Consider the following 17,927-nt stretch of genomic DNA (forward strand, 5'->3'; position numbering starts at 1 on the left):
TTTCAATACATCCAGTTCACTTGGTTGTGACCTTGTTTTATTACAGGACCCTGCTCCCTGTGTATATGCCTGCAGCTCCCCGTGTGCTGCTCCTGTGATGTGGACGTGGCACGAAGCATTACTGCCCGAAGTACCACGGAGGCGTGCAGTCGATGGGCTCTTCCTCCCAGATGGTTTTCAGCCTCTGGGCCCAGGAGGCCACCATCGCCTTTCTCTCTTCTTCTGATGCAATCTCGGGAGCAAAACTGATCTGAGGGGCAAGGACTTTAAATCCACAGAAGTGCAAGGCACCATGCTACAGCCACAAAGAAAGCAAGGAAGTGATTAGAAGACACCCTTTATGTATCATTCAGTTAAATAATCAAAGGCGGGGTGGGAGGTGGGGGGGTTGATGGCCTGAAACAAGCCTTCAAAAAATATTAGAACAACTTAATACTATCAGGTAGCCGAAAACAACTGAGCTGCCCTATAACCTTACAACGTGGGCCTTTACAAGTGATGTGAAGAACTTTGGTGGACAGTTGGAAGTTTCAAATCCTAATTGAGGTTAATCTGTAATCTTTGCTTCTGACTCCGATAGTAAACTTTATGGTTTTGATTGATTAGGCAAATTACGGTACAGTCATACAATGGATTATTCTAGAATGACGTGACATTATTCTAGCTATAGTGTATAATCATGGATGGTTGCTCGAGATATGTGTTAAATAAAAATGAGAAATTTGTAGCAGTATTTGTAGTATACCATTTATGTAAAAGACATAAGCATAATAACCCTAATAATAAAAAGCATACATATAAAAATATGCATGGGCCATAAAGAAATACATCAAATTATTAAAAGAAACTATTTTTTTTTTTTAATTTTTTTTAACGTTTATTTATTTTTTTGGGACAGAGAGAGACAGAGCATGAACGGGGGAGGGGCAGAGAGAGAGGGAGACACAGAATCTGAAACAGGCTCCAGGCTCTGAGCCATCAGCCCAGAGCCCGACGCGGGGCTCGAACTCACGGACCGCAAGATCGTGACCTGGCTGAAGTCGGACGCTTAACCGACTGCGCCACCCAGGCGCCCCAAGAAATTATTTTTAAGAGGTGGATTAAGAGGATGTTCTGTTTTATATTTTATAGTCTCATCTTTTTTTTTCATAATATGTACTTTTGAAAACTGAGAAAACATATACAAAGATTTTTTAAAAACAAGAAGAATTTAAGCTTGGCTAATAACCTCTAAGAGACCAGTTGACCTGTGGATTAGAGAGTTTAGGCCTTAAGTTCTCTCTTTCTTCAGCAAAGCATCACTAAGTGGAATCACTATCCTGTCTTTCAAAGAAGACAACTTTTTTCTAGAAATATCACTCTCCCCCCTCTGCATTCCTTCCCTTAAAACCCTACCTTTGTCCAGACTTGCCCTATCAGGGGTAGGTCAGGGGATGAGGGGCCTACATGCCTGTCTACATTTTTAAAGTAAGCTTGCAAACTGCTGAATATGTGATCTCCTCCTCCCTGGACAAAGGGACAAAGGTCCCTTCATAACATCCTGGAAGAATGGTTTGCATTCTAGGTTTCTCAGTCTCCTGGGAGCTCAGAGCCAGGATGTAGCCACCTGACCCAGAGCCTGCTCTCTTCCTCCTCACCCCAGCTCTGTGCCTCATCTGCTTATGCTTTGCCCCCTGCCTTCGCCTTCACAGATCGCCCAGAGGTATGTGGAGGCAGGATGATGTCTACCTGGGAGGGCAGGCCCAGAGTCCTGGAAACCTGGAGAAGGGTGTGGCTCTGGGGATAGGGCACAGCCCCCGGCTTCACGGACCCATCACTTGTGGTGGGTGTGAGGCTGTCTGGAATGCTGGCCCTGGGGCACCTCTTGCCTGGGTTCAAGGTTGATGCCCCCTTCACAATGCACTGCCAGTCAGTGTGGACAGCTACCCACCCCCCACCATCCGGTGCTCCGCACACACACAGGGCCACCTTGGGGTGGTTCTATTTACCATAGAGCAGACATGAGCTAACCGGGTCTGGCTTAGCTTCTACCCAACATTATCAAAGGCTATCATCATGTGTTTTCCCCACGGGCCAACTTTTTCAGTGCTAAGTAAGAAACTGAAAAGGGCAAAATGTTGTAACTTCTTGTATTCAGGTGGTAGATAAAATGGTCCAGGTTTCAGGCTTACATCACATCTTATTTTACATCTGGGGGAGCTGTAGGGGGAGCGGAGGGGAGTGGGGGTGCAGCAGGTACCTGGAGGGGCCATAGGAAGTATCGATAATCTCCGCTGACTCCAGTTTTCATGTACATCTCGGCTGTGCCCCCCGTGGTTAATGAAAGGAGGGCCAACTTATTCTGTGGAAGAGAAAGCAAATGCATTTGTCTGGCCTCCAGAGAAGACAAATGTGACCCCAGCACCAAGGTTCATAACCACTGGGAGGGAAAGCCTGAGGTAAGTTCCCTGCAGGGATGGACAAATGATAACATTCTCATCTGCCAAGCCCAGCCACAAGTGGCAACCATGTCCAACAGGGATGGAATGGACCATATGGACACAGGGCTTGGATATGACCTGACTTCTGGTAGAGAGCAGGCCTGGGACACCGTGTGGGAGGTGGGTAAGGCCCACCTGCCAACATCAGGGGCTGCTGTGAGGGCGAGTGAGGTCCCTGACACACAGGACCCTGACACTTGGGGCCCTGACACAAGGGATCCTGGCACACAGGACCCTGACATAGAGGTCCCTGACCTACAGGACCATTCACTAAATGGTGCACTATTTCACCAACTAAGATGAATCTTTGTGACTCAATGTTTTCTTTATAAACACTTATAAAAGCATCTTCTGAGGCTTTTAGAATTTAAAACATCAATTTCAGTAAATTATTTAGTATGAAATTCATAGCTACCGTGCACTGTGCATCTACCAGGTTCCATGCAATCCTCACCCTGTAACATGGGTGTTACATCATCTTGTTTTTTGTGGTACGAATGTGAAGCTCAGAGAGGTGAACTGGTGTGAGGTCATGGCTCACCTCTGCAGCACAGAGAAGACGCCCTCTCCTGAGCCAGAGCTGACCACCGTGCAGTCCTCCAGCCCTCCTGCCACACTAATTCCAGGCCCTTCTTGGCCACACATGTACCCCTCACTAGATGAAGCCCTGTGACTTCACAAACTTCGCTTTTCTTACCCAGGTACAGGATATAGGGTTTTGCACATACTTGGTGCTCAATCAGTGTTTATTTACAAAAAAAGCAAACTAGAAATAGAACCTGATGAGACACGCTCCCAGCAGTACACAGTGATCCTCATCCCGGAGTACATACCTTGAGGAAACCGGAATCATAGAATCCTGGGATGTCGAAGGCAAACCCCTGGCACAGCACCCTGTCCATCCAGCCCTTCAGGATAGCCGGCATGCTGAACCAGTACAGCGGGAACTGGGGACACAACACGGGGAAAAACGAATGCTGCAGGCAGTCTCGGGCTTCATATTTGGTGCTTCAGAAGGAACCCCACTGTCTTCCTCTTCCCAGATGGCTGGGCAGGCGAGTGTAGTAAGAGGGCAGCACAGGCAGGGTGTTTCTTCCCTTTCACTCTGACGCACCCAGTGTGGACAGGATGATGGTGGGGTGGAGTGGGCCAGAGCTGACAAGGGTCCTGGTTGCTGTTAACAGGTGGCTCTGCGTCCCCAGGGACAGACCCTTGGGCTGGTCCCTAAGCAGGTGGGGAGGCACTGGGGCGCTGATGGACCCTGGCTCTGTGGCAGCTGTCCTGTGACCGACCCAATCAGGGGGCACAAGAGGAAGGGTGTGGAGAAGAGTTTGTCCCTTTATGTGCTGGGGGTGAATTGCTGCCATCTAGGAGTCATGCTGAGTTAAGTTCTGAGAAGCTTCGGATTTTGATACAAATTAAAGCTTTATCCTTAGATTCTACACACCAGTGGTAAGATGTCCCTAAAGTCCTCTCTGGTCCTCATGGAAGCCCTAACACTATATCCAATATCATTATCAATGAAAGGAGATGAACACAGATAATAATCTGTTACCAAAGGCAGAAGGAAGCCCATGCTTCATGCACTTTTGCTATAAGTCTAACACAGGAGTTGACATTGAAATTTAAGCTCCATAGCCCACTGCTGTGTGATGCTGACATGTTACTTAACCTCTCTGTGCCTCCTTTTCCTGATTGGCAAATAGGGCTAGTACAAGTTACTAGCTCACAGCATTGTGGGAAGGATTCAATGACTCATTACAGTGCTCTGAACAGAGTCAATGCTGAGTGAAGGGGAGTTGAGATCATGACTAAGCAGTAGTGATGAATGAAATTTTTTCGGTGTTGAACGACAATGCAGACCCTCTGGGCAAACTATCAGGAAAGAGGAAAAGCAGAGGGAAAAGAGCTGTGAAATGCAGTAGGGAAAAAGAAAGACCAGCACAGAAAGAACAAGCTCTGGCCTGCTTTAGCTATCCAGCTACAGGAGTGGAGGAGGAGACGGGGGAGGGGAGACGGGCTCTGCGTGGTTACCTGATTCCAGGGAGATAGGAAGAGAAGAGCGAGAGCCAAGTATGGTTCCGCCTAGTCCATGTGCCCAGACTGCTCAGCCAGTTGTGATAGAGCCCTCCTGTCCTGGCAAGGCTATTACTCTGGAAGCTAAAGCACATGGCAACCAAGGTGTATGGCACTGGGACCCAGCCATATGCAATTAGGATAGAAGAACATCTTGCACTTTGACCAGATTAGCAGCTCCAGGTTGCCCAGTAAAGGGACGGTGCCAGGAAGGGGTGGATGGGGGCAGTCTGGGCAGGGCGGAAGGGGACAGGTAAAGCATCCCCTCCTCCCATATGTGCAGGGTGATTTTTTTTTTTTTTCAACGTTTATTTATTTTTGGGACAGAGAGAGACAGAGCATGAACGGGGGAGGGGCAGAGAGAGAGGGAGACACAGAATCGGAAACAGGCTCCAGGCTCTGAGCCATCAGCCCAGAGCCCGACGCGGGGCTCGAACTCACGGACCGCGAGATCGTGACCTGGCTGAAGTCGGACGCTTAACCGACTGCGCCACCCAGGCGCCCCAATGCAGGGTGATTTTTATAAATGACATGCTGTTTCACCTGCAAATTGATCACATCCCTGCCCCTCACCCTCACATGGTGGTCTTGTTCTGCCGCCTGCTCCTCGCCCTCAAGCAGGGTTAACAGAGACAATTTGGGCCAATCAGATCCATCTTGGAGATTCTGGATCTAGAGACCTCAGTCCCGATGTGCAGTGAGAGAGGAGAACAGAGGCGGCATGCAGACAACAGCAGATGAGAATCAGAGGGAAAGGCCAGAGGGGTCCCAGCACCCAGTTTCACCACCCCTGAAGCCCAGCTGGCCTGCCTGTCCCTGAGTTCCAGGAGACCCGAATGACCAGGGCCCTTAGAATAAATTCCTTCTTTCTAGTGGACTTGGATTTCTGTCAACCCAACAGCTCCAGGAAAGCACAGGTTTATTTTGCTGCCAGGCTCTTGGTGAGCTCCACGAGTGCATGCCTGTCAGGCTGTGGCGGGCAGCAGCCTTGACGAGTGAGAGCCCACAGAAGCAGTGTCCTGGCTCCATCTGCAGTGAGTCATGGCTTGGGGACAGTTTGTGAGTGATACATGGAAAGTGGGTAGGTGAGGCAACCAGTGACAGGAAGGAACTAAAATATTTTCCTCTTAATAATCAGGATGTTTAAGGCAGGACTTGCATTTGGCTTGAACTACCTTGACAAACACGCATGTAGACAAATCTTGTTTTCACGCAGCCTCTGCACGTGTAAGGTGGGCATCAGAAGGGAATGAAGGCAGCGCCACCTGCATGATGCAGGCATTTCTTGGGCCACTGGGCTAACGGGAAATTACTATTTACTTGGGAGTCGAGATTTTGAGTGACCAATAGTGGCTACATGAATGTCCTTACCCAATTAGACATAAATAAGTGTGTGAATGTGCTAAAAACATTAATACCATTTCTAGGAGTGTGAAACTCCATACCTGGAAAGAGCTTGTACATAGAAGGACTCTAATTCATTATAATAATTAGACGAAACACAAACCTGAAATATCACTAGATCAGCTTCCTGAACCTTTTTCTGCTCGTCAATTATGTCACTGGTCAGAGCCCCCTTTTTACAGGCTTCGTATGCTTCCACCCCATAACTGAAGAACTCAGGATTAGAGACAGCACCTGGAGAAGAACAGGTGATATGTTCTTGCTCTCATGTATGCACCCACAGCCCATCCTGGCCAATCCAACCAGCATCACTGCCACCTGGACTCCCCAAAGCAAGTCACCAGGCATTTACGGAGGCTCCAATAGGCGTTGGGCCCTGGGACCAGGCTATGGAAATAAAAAGAGAGGAAGCTACTGTTCTTACCTTCAGGGGACTCAAAGTCCAGTAAGAGTAGATAAATAACCAAATGATCAACACACAGAACAAGAGTTAGCTGGCTCAGCCTAAAGCTATGGTCGGATAAGCCTCGCATCTTATAATCAAGATGCACGTGGTCTAACTCAGGACAGCAGTGGCTGGCTCTCCTTGGGTGCATTGTCAATGAGCCCAGTTTAGGGCTTTGAAGATGGAGTAGGAGTTCACCAGGCAGTCTGGAGCACTGGAGGGAAGACAGAGGACACTCTGGGCAAAAGACAGGGAGAAATCAGCGTGTCCACAAACCACACCAGCCCAGAAAAGGGCCACCAGGAGCACCTCTTGGGAAATGGGTGAGAGGCCAGGAGGGCTGCAGGTAACCTGAATGGAGAGATAGGTCAGCTCTCATAAGCCTGTCTAAGGAGCTTGACTTTTTCCTGCACACGGGAGGCCATACAATTTAAGCAGGGAAAATAAATAAATACTCCAAATTCGGTTTGGAAAAGCTCACTGTAGCAGCAGTGATTCAAGAACAAGTGTGGTGGGCAGCAGGCAGTCGGGCAGCAGCAGTGGGTACGAGGAGGGGCCTTGGGCTAGAACTTACAGCACTGCCCGTGACAGCTAACATGAAGGAGGAGTTATTCTGACCTACACCTTCAGTTGAAATCTGGCAGCCAAAAAGATTCATCGGAGGCATGAATCAGAATTAACAGTAGCTTACCATTTACTGAGGACTTCCTACCTATCAGGTGGTGTGCTCTACACACATTACCTTTTCTATCTTTATAATAACCATTAAGTGTAATTCCCAGTCTACCAGAGAGGAAACTGAGACTTTAGAGAGGCTGAGCGACTCGTTCAACACTACAGAGGTCTTAGCAGCCAGCAGAGGTAGGATGACCAGGTGTGAACCACTCCACCACATGGAGTCTGGAGAGCAGCAGAGAGACCCCTGGCCGTGTGGAAAAGAACCAGAAAGAAAACTGAACCCACAGTCCTCCAACAGATTTGTAATTCAGAAATATTTCAGTGTTCTTTGTTTCCTTTTTTAACCTACTTGTATTTGATTTTCATTTAAAAAGCACACTTTGGGTGTGTCCTATGTATAAGGTTTTGTATTGACAAGAAACCCAAAGATGGTAACTGCTATTAGTGAAGAGATTGTGTTCTCTCAGGCAGGTTCCAGGTAGGGTTTTGGCCACTCACAGTATGTGGAACCTATAGCAGACACTGGGGCGGTTCTGATAACGGTAAACAGAGATGATAAAATGTGCACAGGCCAAATATATTCTAATATTAACTACTAGAAAAACAGAGGTGAAATTATTATTTGCACATGATTTGACTGTATATTGGGAAAGCTCCAGAGAATAAAATCTACTACAAAGAGCAAGAAAATTAGTAGTGGCTGGATACACACCACAGAGGCACACAGAGAGGCACACTTTCTTCATGCAGAGAAACAAAAACCAGCTAACAAGAACTGTGCAAGGTCTGTATGAAGAAAACTTATAGAGATCTGTCAGGCTGAAAAGGAAGATGTGAGGAAATGAAAAGGCACACCATTCTCTTGGATAAATAAAAGTTCACCTGTAACTGGATTGGAATCTCAATGAAAATATCGTCTGATTACTTTTGAACCTGGAAAATTAATTCAAAAGATTTTATAGACAAGTCAATGAGAAAATGGAGAATATGCCCGTAATTGCCTTATACAGGACAGACCACCTCTGGAGGGATACAGAGAAAAGTGGGTACACTGGTGATCTTGAGGGCAGTGAAACTAGGTGGGTCGGGGCCAGGGATGGGAAGACCTGCCACATGGACTCTTTAGACTTGAGAATTGGGTATCATGGGCAATGGTAAGTTTTTTCAGAACATTTTTTCAATTAACAAAATAGAAGAAAGTTAAAACATTTAGCCCCTGACTCACCAGTGATATCTTTCCTGGTGGCCCTCGGCTCAAAGTCCATGGCATACAGGTCAGAAACGGTGACAGTGCAGCCCTGCGCGCCAAGTTCATCCACAGCCACTTTCTTCAAGGATCCATTGAAAGACCTGGGTTCTTGGTGCGCATAGACAATGAGAACTTTCTTGCCTAAATTGGAGAAGGGTTTCTCTTGAAGAACAATTCCTCTTTGTCAAAATTCCATGAAGACTAAGACAAAAACGAAATGTATATGTGCAATACAGGCTGAAGTTAAGAAATACCAACCTTTTTTAATGGATGACAGTTTTAAAATAATGAACATTTTTTAAAAAAATCCAGTTTTAACGTCATTGCTTGAGCTTACTAATACATAGATATAAAATGGGTCATGATTCCTCAAAAATAACACCACAAATTTAAAAGCCCAATCTACTGTGGTTATCCTCTATAAGAGGTTTTAGCCCTATTTTCCAACATCAAAATAAAGCCACCATAACTGGGGGCACCTGGGTGGCTAAATGGGTTGAGTGCCGACTCTTGATCTCAGCTCAGGTATTGATGTCATGATCCGTGACAGTGAGCCCTGAGTCAGGCTCTGTGCTGACAGTGAGGAGCCTGCTTGGGATTCTCTGTCTGTCTCTCTCTCTACCTCTCTCCCTGCTCACTCTCTCTCTCTCTCTCTCTCTCCCTCTCTCAAAATAAATAAATAAACATTAAAAAAATTAAAAAAAAAAAAAAGAAGAAAGCTACCATAACTAACCTCTCACGCTAACCCTACTGGGCTGGCATCAGCTACTGACACACAGTTCTGCTTCTTTTTCCTCCACGGCCACTGAAATGTGACATGTAAACAAAGTATGGAAATCGGACCCCTAATCCCAGAGGGAGGCAAGGCCTATATGGAATCTGCTCTGGGTGGCTAAACTGATGACAAAAAGGTTCTAAGGAGAGTCAGGTCTTAAAGGTCCTGGATGTGTCATTAATACCAATATCCTCTGAAGCAATATTTCCTTCATTCAGAAGATTCTGTGAGGTTAGGTACTGGTTTCTTCTGGGAAACAGCTTTGGCCTGGTAATGTCTAAGACAAAAATGTTTGAACTCCTGATTTAAGTTTTTCAGTTTAGGCCCTTAAGGAGCAGATACAAATGTTATTTGAAGCAGACAGTTTGGGGGCATTTAACTGGGTGTAAAGGTTGAATTCCATGAGTTAGGTTAATGGTTAACATTATTGTTACACAGGAATTCTGCTAATAGATCCAAACGAAATAATCTCCATCAGCTGTTCTCAAGTAGGGGCAGGTTTGGCTCCCAGGGGACAGTTGGCCATGTCTGGAGACATTCTGTGTCATCACAGCGAGGGAAGAGGGTGCTGCTGGCATGTAGTAGAGACACTGGAACTGCTGCTAAATATCCTACAAAGCACAGGAAAGCACCACACCAAAGGATTATTTGCCTAAAATGTCAGTAGTATTGAGGTTAAGAAACCCTAATCTATGCCATAAGACGTAAAATAAGGTACATTTTTATGTTCTGAAAAGATTCGTATGTCATACTGTTGACAGAAAAAAAGCTGCAGAATGGTGTGTGTGTGTCTGCATGTGGTGAGCAGGGACAAAAGTAAAAATTAAGTCATACTGAATTTTATTTTACTTTTTTTAGTGCTTATTTATTTATTTTGGGAGAGAGAGAGAGAGAGAGAGAGAGTGAGGAGGGGAGGGGCAGAGAGATAGGGAGAAAGAGAGAATCCCATGGGGCTTAATCCCATGGACTTTGAGATCATGACCTGAGCTGAGATCAAGAGTCAGACACTTAACCGACTAAGCCACCTAGGTGCCCCTGGTCATATTGCATTTTAAACCACAGTTACTCCTGGGGCTCATTCACTCAAGAAGTATTTATTGACGGGTCCCAGATGGCTCAGTAAGTTAAGGGTCTGACTCTTGATTTTGGCTCAGGTCATGATTTCACAGATCATGAGTTCAAGCCCCGTGTCAGGCTCTGCACTGACAGTGTGGAGCCTGCTTGGGATTCTCTCTCTCCCCCTTTTTCAACCTCTCAAATTAAATAAATACATTATTAAAAAAGTATTTATTGAGCACTACTACAGCCTGGGGATCATTCCAGAGGCTAGAAGCAGAGTAAACAAGATAAGCATGGCCCTCACTTCTAGTGGGGCTGAAATGGGCAGTAAAACGAGGAAGAAAATACAAAACAAGATAATTCCAAATAGTGATTCATGTTAAAACATGAAACAAGTTTTATACATTTCAGTCTTGTTTGGATTTTTATACATATTCAATTTCTAATTAAAATTTGTATTTAAAAATGTTTAATTCCCCCATAGCTAACAGTCACCTGCCATGTTCTAAGAAGTTGGATTCTTCCCCTCTGACCACTGCCAAAGGGAGGGTCTGCTGTTAATCCTGGGCACAGAAGGATTCGCTGTGGCAAGCCCCAGGCTTTCAGCTGTAGTCACTCTTCTCAGTGACCCTGACAATCTGGAAGAGAAAACAAACACTTGAAGGACATGGGGAGAGGTAGTGGTGAGGTCCATGTACCAACTCCAGGCCTCATGAAGGACATGCAAATGTGTCTGGGGAAAAAAAAAAAAGCCTTCTCAGCAGGGGCCACCTGGAGATTTAGGCCTCAGAGGACAAATCATGCAGGGTGTCAACACCAGTACTTTTTTTTTTTTTTTTTTTTTTTTTGAGAGGACCCAGAACCTTCCGTGAAGGTAGCCCTAATGAACAGGTCCTAGAAAATGAGAATGACAAGAAGCAGGAGGCTGGGCCCTGTGTCCTTCCTCCCTCCCCCTCTCCCACATTTTCACTTACTACAAATAATCAACACAGCTGAACAAAGGTCAGGAGTACAGGTGAGAAATTCACAGCTACCATGTCTACGTGGTCTGCAAAGTGCCAGACAGAGAGTACACACACATGGTGGCCAGCACAGAATAAGACTCTGGAAAAATGTCAGTTCTCCCCAGAGAGCCTCAAAGGCACAAGAGAGACCTGAATCCTACTCCTGGCTAGCCAACTCTGAAATAACTGGCTTCACTCTGGGAGAGACAAGGTATCTCCAACAAACCTACTCCCTCTGCCCCCAAAAAACAAACAAACAAACAAACAAACAAACCACAGCCTGTAAGTCAAGGTCAGTGTGGAGATGCTGTATGACACGTGCTGTATCCACATGACAATTTTAACATATCAGTGCATCTTTTTTTTTAAGTTTATTTATTTATTTTGAGAGAGGCAGAAACAGCGTGAGTGGGGGAGGAGCAGAGAGAGGCGGAGACAGAAAATCTTAAACAGGCCCTGCACTGTCAGCACGGAGCCTGGTGTAGGACTCAATCTCACGAAACCTGGAGATCACGACCTGAGCCAAAATCAAGAGTCAGAGGTTTAACCAACTGAGCCACGTAGGTGCCCCTCAGTGCATCTTTATAGTATAACAAAAAGAACAGAGAGACAGAAATCAGGTTTATCCATGGCTACAACTGGAATCTGGAGCAGAGCCTGAATTAGATTCTTCCTGGCCCTTGCATACCATACCTTCAGCTGTCCAGGAGCCCCAGGTAAAGGGCTGAGATATGCAGAACACTGTGAAGAAGTGGAAGTGGGTTGCAGGGGGATGAACTCTGCCCCAGGTTGGGTGTCCTGGGGACAGAAAGGAAAGGAAGTTTAAATAATTGTGGCTGGAGGTGAGTTGAGGGCAGGCAGGGCACTTAAACTGGAGAGTGGGCAAACAGCTCTGATCAGACAGAGGGTGGGAACTCCAAACACCATCATAAACTCAATGGTAAGTTTAATCCTTGCCCATTTCTTAAATTGACTGCTGACTGAACAGTTAGAAATCTGCCTCTTTGGCTACCCAACATCCCCTCTTGTTTTTTTAAGAACAGTCTCTGAATTTAGTCATGTGTCAATGTGCCCAGCTAATGACTACATTTCCCAGTCTTCCACTTAGGGGTGGCGAAAGAGGTGAAGCAGAAGCCATTAGGGGTGGCTCTTAGGACATATCCTTGAAGGGGCTGCCTCAGGGGTGGGGAGGATGGAGGTACCATTTCTGCCCCTGCCATTGGCCTTCATCTGAGCTAGACTGTGGAATGACAGCTAGGGCTCAATTAGCCATCTTGGTATCATGAGGGTAGAAGCTATAGACTAAGGATGGTAGAGCAGAAAAACAGGAAAGGAACTTGGATTCCAGATCCTTTCTTGGAGCCAGGAGATGGTTCTGAATTGCCAATTTTCAGACTTCTTTACATGGGAGATCAAACTCTGAATCCTGTTTAAGCCGTTGGAGTTGACTCTCCATTAATAGCAGTGAATGGGACACAATTCCAACGTATGCATTCATTCAGCTTGGACCTACCCTCTGGCCAGGTACTGCACTAGGTGCTGAGGCTACAGCTGTGAACAACATAGGTGAGGAGAATGGAACTTTATGGGTGGGGGGGGGGGGGTGCTGGGCACACAAAGGAAGCAGGCAAGGAGAGGCACCTGGGTGGCTCAGTCAGTTAGGCATCCGACTTCAGCTCAGGTCATGATCTCGTGGTTTGTGAGTTTGAACCCCCCACATCAGGCTCTGTGCTGAAGCTCAGAGCCTGGAGCCTGCTTTACATTCTGTCTCCCTCTCTCTCTGCTCCCCAGCCCCGCCCCCATTCATGATCTGTCTCTCTCTCTCTCTCTCTCTCAAAATAAACATTAAAAAAAAAAAAAGCAGGCAAGGAAAGCAACCATAAAATTCTAGATAGTGATAAGTACTAATAATAATGCTAAGTGACAGCGATAAGAAAATAAAGTACTTTTGTGGTTAAAATGGCAGGGGTACATTTGTTATTTTAGATAGGATGGTCCAGGAAAGTATCTCTGAACAGGGATGATGATATGGACTCAGTCATGCAAAGATCAGAGGTTCAGGCAGAGGAAATGGCAAGTGTAAGGCCTGAAGTAGGAAATGGCCTGGCGTGTTCATCTGTGGTTTAAAAAAAAAAAAAAAGAAAGGAAGAGTTGGATGGTGGGAGACATGGTCAGAGAGGTGGGGTAGGGTCTGTAGACCAGGGGCAAGGATTGTACTCTAAGGCTAACAGAAAGCCATCAGAGCACCTTAAGCAGGAGAATGACTGGAACTGAGTACCTTTTACAAGGTCATCTGTGTCACTGTAAGCTCAGGGAACACCTTATGCTGAGATCTCATTTTGGTCTGGATAAAATGCTTTTAATTTCAATGCCCATGGCAAGGCATCCCTTCTTCTGTATCCCCAGGCCTCACCATTCCCTGCTGTTTTGCTTGGCCCAGTTTATGTATTTACATCACATGCCCAGCCGCTTGAGGAACTTGTTTGTGACTTTCCTCTCATCCATTCTCCTATTTGTGAGGATTAAGAAACAGGCCCAAGAAGTAAGCAACTTGTCCCAAATTACAGAAAAGACTCAAAACCAGACTTTTTACTAGCTATTCAGTGTTCTTTACTCTCGGCTCACTCAACTCCCTTAACACCCCCCTCAACAGCAGTAGTATTCTCCTTTGTTAGGAATGATGCACTTACCCAAGTGGAAAAAGGAACCCTGTGGTCTGTGAAAATTAATAAAGGGAAACCTCATCTAAAATGGAATCAGGACACCCTATAGAGGGGCCTCTCACCCACAAACTTTCCCTCATAGCTTATCTCACATTCCTGGACAGGAAGAAGTTCTCTTTACAACCCAGCAGGAGGAAGAATGATTTTCTTTCTCTTTGGGGAGCAACAGCCTAGCCAGTGAGAAACTGCTACGATTCAGCCAATGAGAAACCATCGCCATCCTGAACTCTTCACTTTCTTCCAATAGAGGAAAAGCAGCCCGTCCCAACTTCCTCCTTTGTCTTTGTAAAGTAGCATGCCTCTCCTTTGTTCTCCAGACTGACCTATGGTTTGCCACAGCTTGCCTGTCTCAAATTGCAATTCCTCTGCTATTCCCGAATAAAGTCATTTTGCTAGTAAAATAACTAGCTCTTTTTTAGGCTAACACGTTATAAAACTAGGTATACCCACCTCTGATATTTTTTGTGTATATTATTTCACTTTAATCAGCACCCAGAAGCTATTTCATAATGTTTTCACTTGATTTTTGAGATGTTTAATAAAAGCAAACGTCATTTAGAACGCAGTTGGAAGCCAGCAGGAGTAGCCCTCACACCTATGGCTGGGGCAACTGCAGACCTAAGAGGAAGCGATGAACCTTGCACATAGGTATCTACTGCCCTAGCAGGAGGAAGAAAGGTTTCCTCCTGCCCCCGCAACAGCCCAGCCAATGAGAAGCCAGTATTCTTGGACCTCCCACTTTCTGCCAAGGGACTTTCTGTTTCTAACAGCCTTGCCAACCTGCGCTCTCCCAGCCTTCCTCCCCTTTCTTCTGGGGACTTGTCTATGACTTTGCCTAAGCTTGCTTGTCCCAGATTGCAATTCTCCGCAATTCCCAAATAAACCCATTTTTAAAAAGTCTATTCTTTTTTTTTAATGTTTATTTATTTTTGAGAGAGAAAGAGAGAGAGATGGAGACAGAAGCAGCTTCAACTACCAGCCCTGGAACTCACCAACCAAGAGATCATGACCTGAGCCAGAGTCGGGAGCTTAACCAACTGAGCCATCCAGGCGCCTCCAAAGGCGATTTTGCTGGTAAAATAACTATCGTGTTTCTTTTTATACTTAATATTTCCTACATGCCTCTTTCCATTTAGACAGGCTCCAGAGCCGGTTGTTAAACAGCTACATAACATTTCAATATGTATGCATGCCCATTTGTGATCATTCCTCTCCCTGGGCACCTAAGTAATTTCTCCTACCTCCCCTCACCCCAACTATAAATAGCACTGCTAGCCGAGGTATTGTTTCATACACACTCTTCTTCCCGCACTTCTTTGGCTAATCTCAGAAAAACAAAAAGTTAAAGATTACTTTAATAGTTTCTGCTACAGACTGCCAAGAAACCCTTGGCAAAGGCCAAGCCAAAATAGAGGCGGGCTCCCTGCGGCCAGCACAGCCCCAGGCGGCGCCCCTTTGGCCTAAATGATGGCACCTTCCCCCCTCCCCCGTCCAAACTGACCCTGAGCTGCCCTGTTCATTCGGGACCCGCAGGTAATCACACCACGGACCTCCTCGAGTAGAGGAGAGATTATATAAAACGATTCTGCTAAGCGTTTATAACCGGACCTATCATGCAGTAGGGCTCAGGAAGAGATTCGTACGATCCCAGGGTGGAAACGAGGAACAGCCTGCGAAGCCGACAGCAGCGCCCTGTAAAGTGCCCCTCCCAAACACCCGCACCCCGGCGAGTGAAGGCAACTCACTCTGCGGGCAGCGCAAGCTTCGGAGAAGCAGCGGCAGGACTCAGCCCTCCGCCTCCGGGAGCGAAGCTCTGGGCTTCCGCGCCCAGGTTCCGGCTGCGCGGGGCCACGCACTCGCACTCGCACGCGCCCGCCCGGCGGAGAGTCGCGGCTGCGCTCTGTGCTGCCCGGACCGCGTGGTCTGGAGCGGACCCCGCAGGTCTCCCGAGCCCGCCACTCCCTCATCCCAGCCCTCTCCCGGCGCCCCGCCCCGCGCGTCCCACGCTAGGCCCCGCCCTCGTCCGGGCCCCGCCTGGATGGCTCAGGCGGGTGCCCTTCCCCACCCTCGGAAGACCTCTGGCTTCCGAACTGGACGTAGGTAGTAGGTGGCGGGAAAGCCCTCCTGCCCTGTGTCCCTTCCTTTCTCCATCTCTAGGCAAGTATCCAAGTAAAACATGAAGGTCCATGGCGTCATGCATAGCAATAAAAAGCCATGAACACCCAACAGCCTGTGAGACTTCAGAGAATTATGCCGAGTGAAAAAAGCCAATCCCAAGAGAGTTCCATGCTGCATGATTTAATTTATGTAACATTCTTGAAATGACAAATTATAGAAATGGAGAACAGATTAGTGCTGGCCAGGGCTTAGGTAGGGAGTGGCTATAGGGGCAACAGGGACCCTTGTGGTGATGGAAATGTTCTCTGTATCATTGCCAACATCCGGTGATATTGTACTGTAGTTTGACCAGATTTTTTCATTGAAGGATCCTCAAAAAGGACACAAGGGATGTCTCTGTGTTGTTTCTTAAACGCATGTGAGTCTGCATGTTTCTCAAAAGAAAAAGGTTAATCAAAAAAAAAAAGAAGAAGAAGAAGAAGGAGAAGGGGGGATGGGGAGGAGGGAGATGGGTGGGAAGGGGAGGGGGGGAAGGACAAGGAGGAGATTGAGAAGATTTAAGGCCTAGGATAGCCCTTAGAAGTCAGAAAGGTATATGAACCAGAGCCTCTGTGTGTGTGTGTGTGTGTGTGTGTGTGTGTGTGTGTGTGCGTGTGTGTGTGTGTGTGTGTGTGTGTGTGTGTGTGTATCAGAGAGAGAGAGAGAGAGAGAGAGAGAGAGAGAGGTGTTGGAGAGCAGTTTAGGCTAATTATCTCTTTTTCTTTTTTTCCAGCACTTTCTGTGCTATGGCTATAGGGGCAACAGGGACCTGTTCCCTTCCACTGTGACCTTCCCAAGGGCTCTCCCCAAACTCTGCTTTGATTTCTGGTGTCCTCAGATGACCGTATAAAGCAGAAGGAAGGTTTCCTCTGCGTTCACAATGTTCGTAATGAAAACAACCACAGCTGCTTGTAGACCCATGTGTTGGCTTGCTATTGATGTTTTCTGCTGTTGATGTATTCAGAAGTGAGAATATGTGGGTGCCTGGGTGGCTCAGTGGGTTGGTTGAACATTTGACTTCAAATGTTCTCCCGGTTTGTGGGTTTGAGCCCTATGTTGGGCTCTGTGCTGACAGCTCAGAGCCTGGAGCCTGCTTTGGATTCTGTGTTTCCATCTCTCTCTGTTCCTCTCCCTCTCGCACTGTCTCTCTGTCTCTCTCTCAAAAATAAATAAACATTAAAAAAACAAAAAATAAATATAAATTTTTAAAAAAGTGAGAATATGGCCTCTCTGAGATGCTCTCATGCCAGCAGGAAACAGAGCCACCATGTCTTGTGAGCCCAGAAGATCCTGGAGGCAGTTTTCATTTTAGAATGACCTTTGTCAGAGGAAAAAGTGCTTGAGGCATTTTCGAATGTACTAGAATGTCTCCAAAGGTGGAATTTGTTTTGTTTTATCCCCCTTTCTGTTGAGACTCACCGGAGGGATGTCCTCCAATCATCTTTGTGTCACAGAAAGAAACGAGTCATCCTAAAAAGGTAGGTGGCAGGCCCTCTAGAATAATTCAAGGTATACTTCCCTGGGAGGAGGGCAAATAACTATTGTCAGGTGTCTTGTGCTATGAGGACTTCTGAGACTTCTGGGTTGTATGGATCCTGTGGGAAGGTCAGCGAACTGTGGAATAGCAAGTGCCAGACTAAGCACTTGTCTAGGAGCAGGCTTAGTCCTTGGTGTAGGAACTGAAAGAGTTGCGCTCTAAGGGAGACCAAGACACATCTCTGAAAACATTAGGTAGAGGAGAGGATTGGCAGCTGCGCGTTGGTTAGGCATCTGTGTGATCTGACAGTACCATCTTGTGGTAGTGAGGAGCAATCACAGATGTGGACTGGGCAAACTACTCCCTAGAGAATGGAGGGGCCTCCCTTTGCCCTTTTGAG

General features: G+C 46.7%; 2 protein-coding genes across 5 annotated transcripts in view; one reads left to right on the top strand and one right to left on the bottom strand.

The window, feature by feature from the left end:
• Positions 1–17,927, top strand: part of SERPINB6 (serpin family B member 6) — an 86,858-nt gene that overhangs the window by 6,237 nt on the left and 62,694 nt on the right. The window lies entirely within an intron of this gene.
• Positions 21–15,847, bottom strand: NQO2 (N-ribosyldihydronicotinamide:quinone dehydrogenase 2). 4 transcript variants are annotated; one of them, XM_086706420.1, is made up of 7 exons: positions 15,639–15,847; positions 10,666–10,804; positions 8,309–8,473; positions 6,064–6,194; positions 3,314–3,427; positions 2,240–2,341; positions 21–295 (listed from the first exon to the last, which is right to left on the bottom strand). In XM_086706420.1, exons 3-7 carry the CDS (start codon positions 8,346–8,348, stop codon positions 119–121), a joined length of 564 nt encoding a protein of 187 aa, XP_086562546.1. In that variant the 5' UTR covers positions 8,349–8,473; positions 10,666–10,804; positions 15,639–15,847; the 3' UTR covers positions 21–118. The 4 variants fall into 4 exon arrangements, with proteins under 4 accessions (XP_086562546.1, XP_025773029.1, XP_086562545.1 ...); XM_025917244.2 differs by having other exon boundaries at positions 10,662–10,804; XM_086706419.1 differs by having other exon boundaries at positions 8,309–8,533; positions 10,662–10,804.

Source organism: Puma concolor, chromosome B2 (genome assembly GCF_028749965.1).
Source record: "Puma concolor isolate L17-30 chromosome B2, mPumCon1.1.hap2, whole genome shotgun sequence".
Taxonomy (NCBI): domain Eukaryota; kingdom Metazoa; phylum Chordata; class Mammalia; order Carnivora; family Felidae; genus Puma; species Puma concolor.

Coding starts and splice junctions, on each gene's coding strand:
- NQO2 (XM_025917244.2), bottom strand. Junction 3,428..6,063: donor CTGATCTAGTGATATTTCAG/GTTTGTGTTTCG, acceptor TTGTGTCCCCAG/TTCCCGCTGTACTGGTTCAG. Junction 296..2,239: donor ACTTCCTATGGCCCCTCCAG/GTACCTGCTGCA, acceptor TTGTGGCTGTAG/CATGGTGCCTTGCACTTCTG.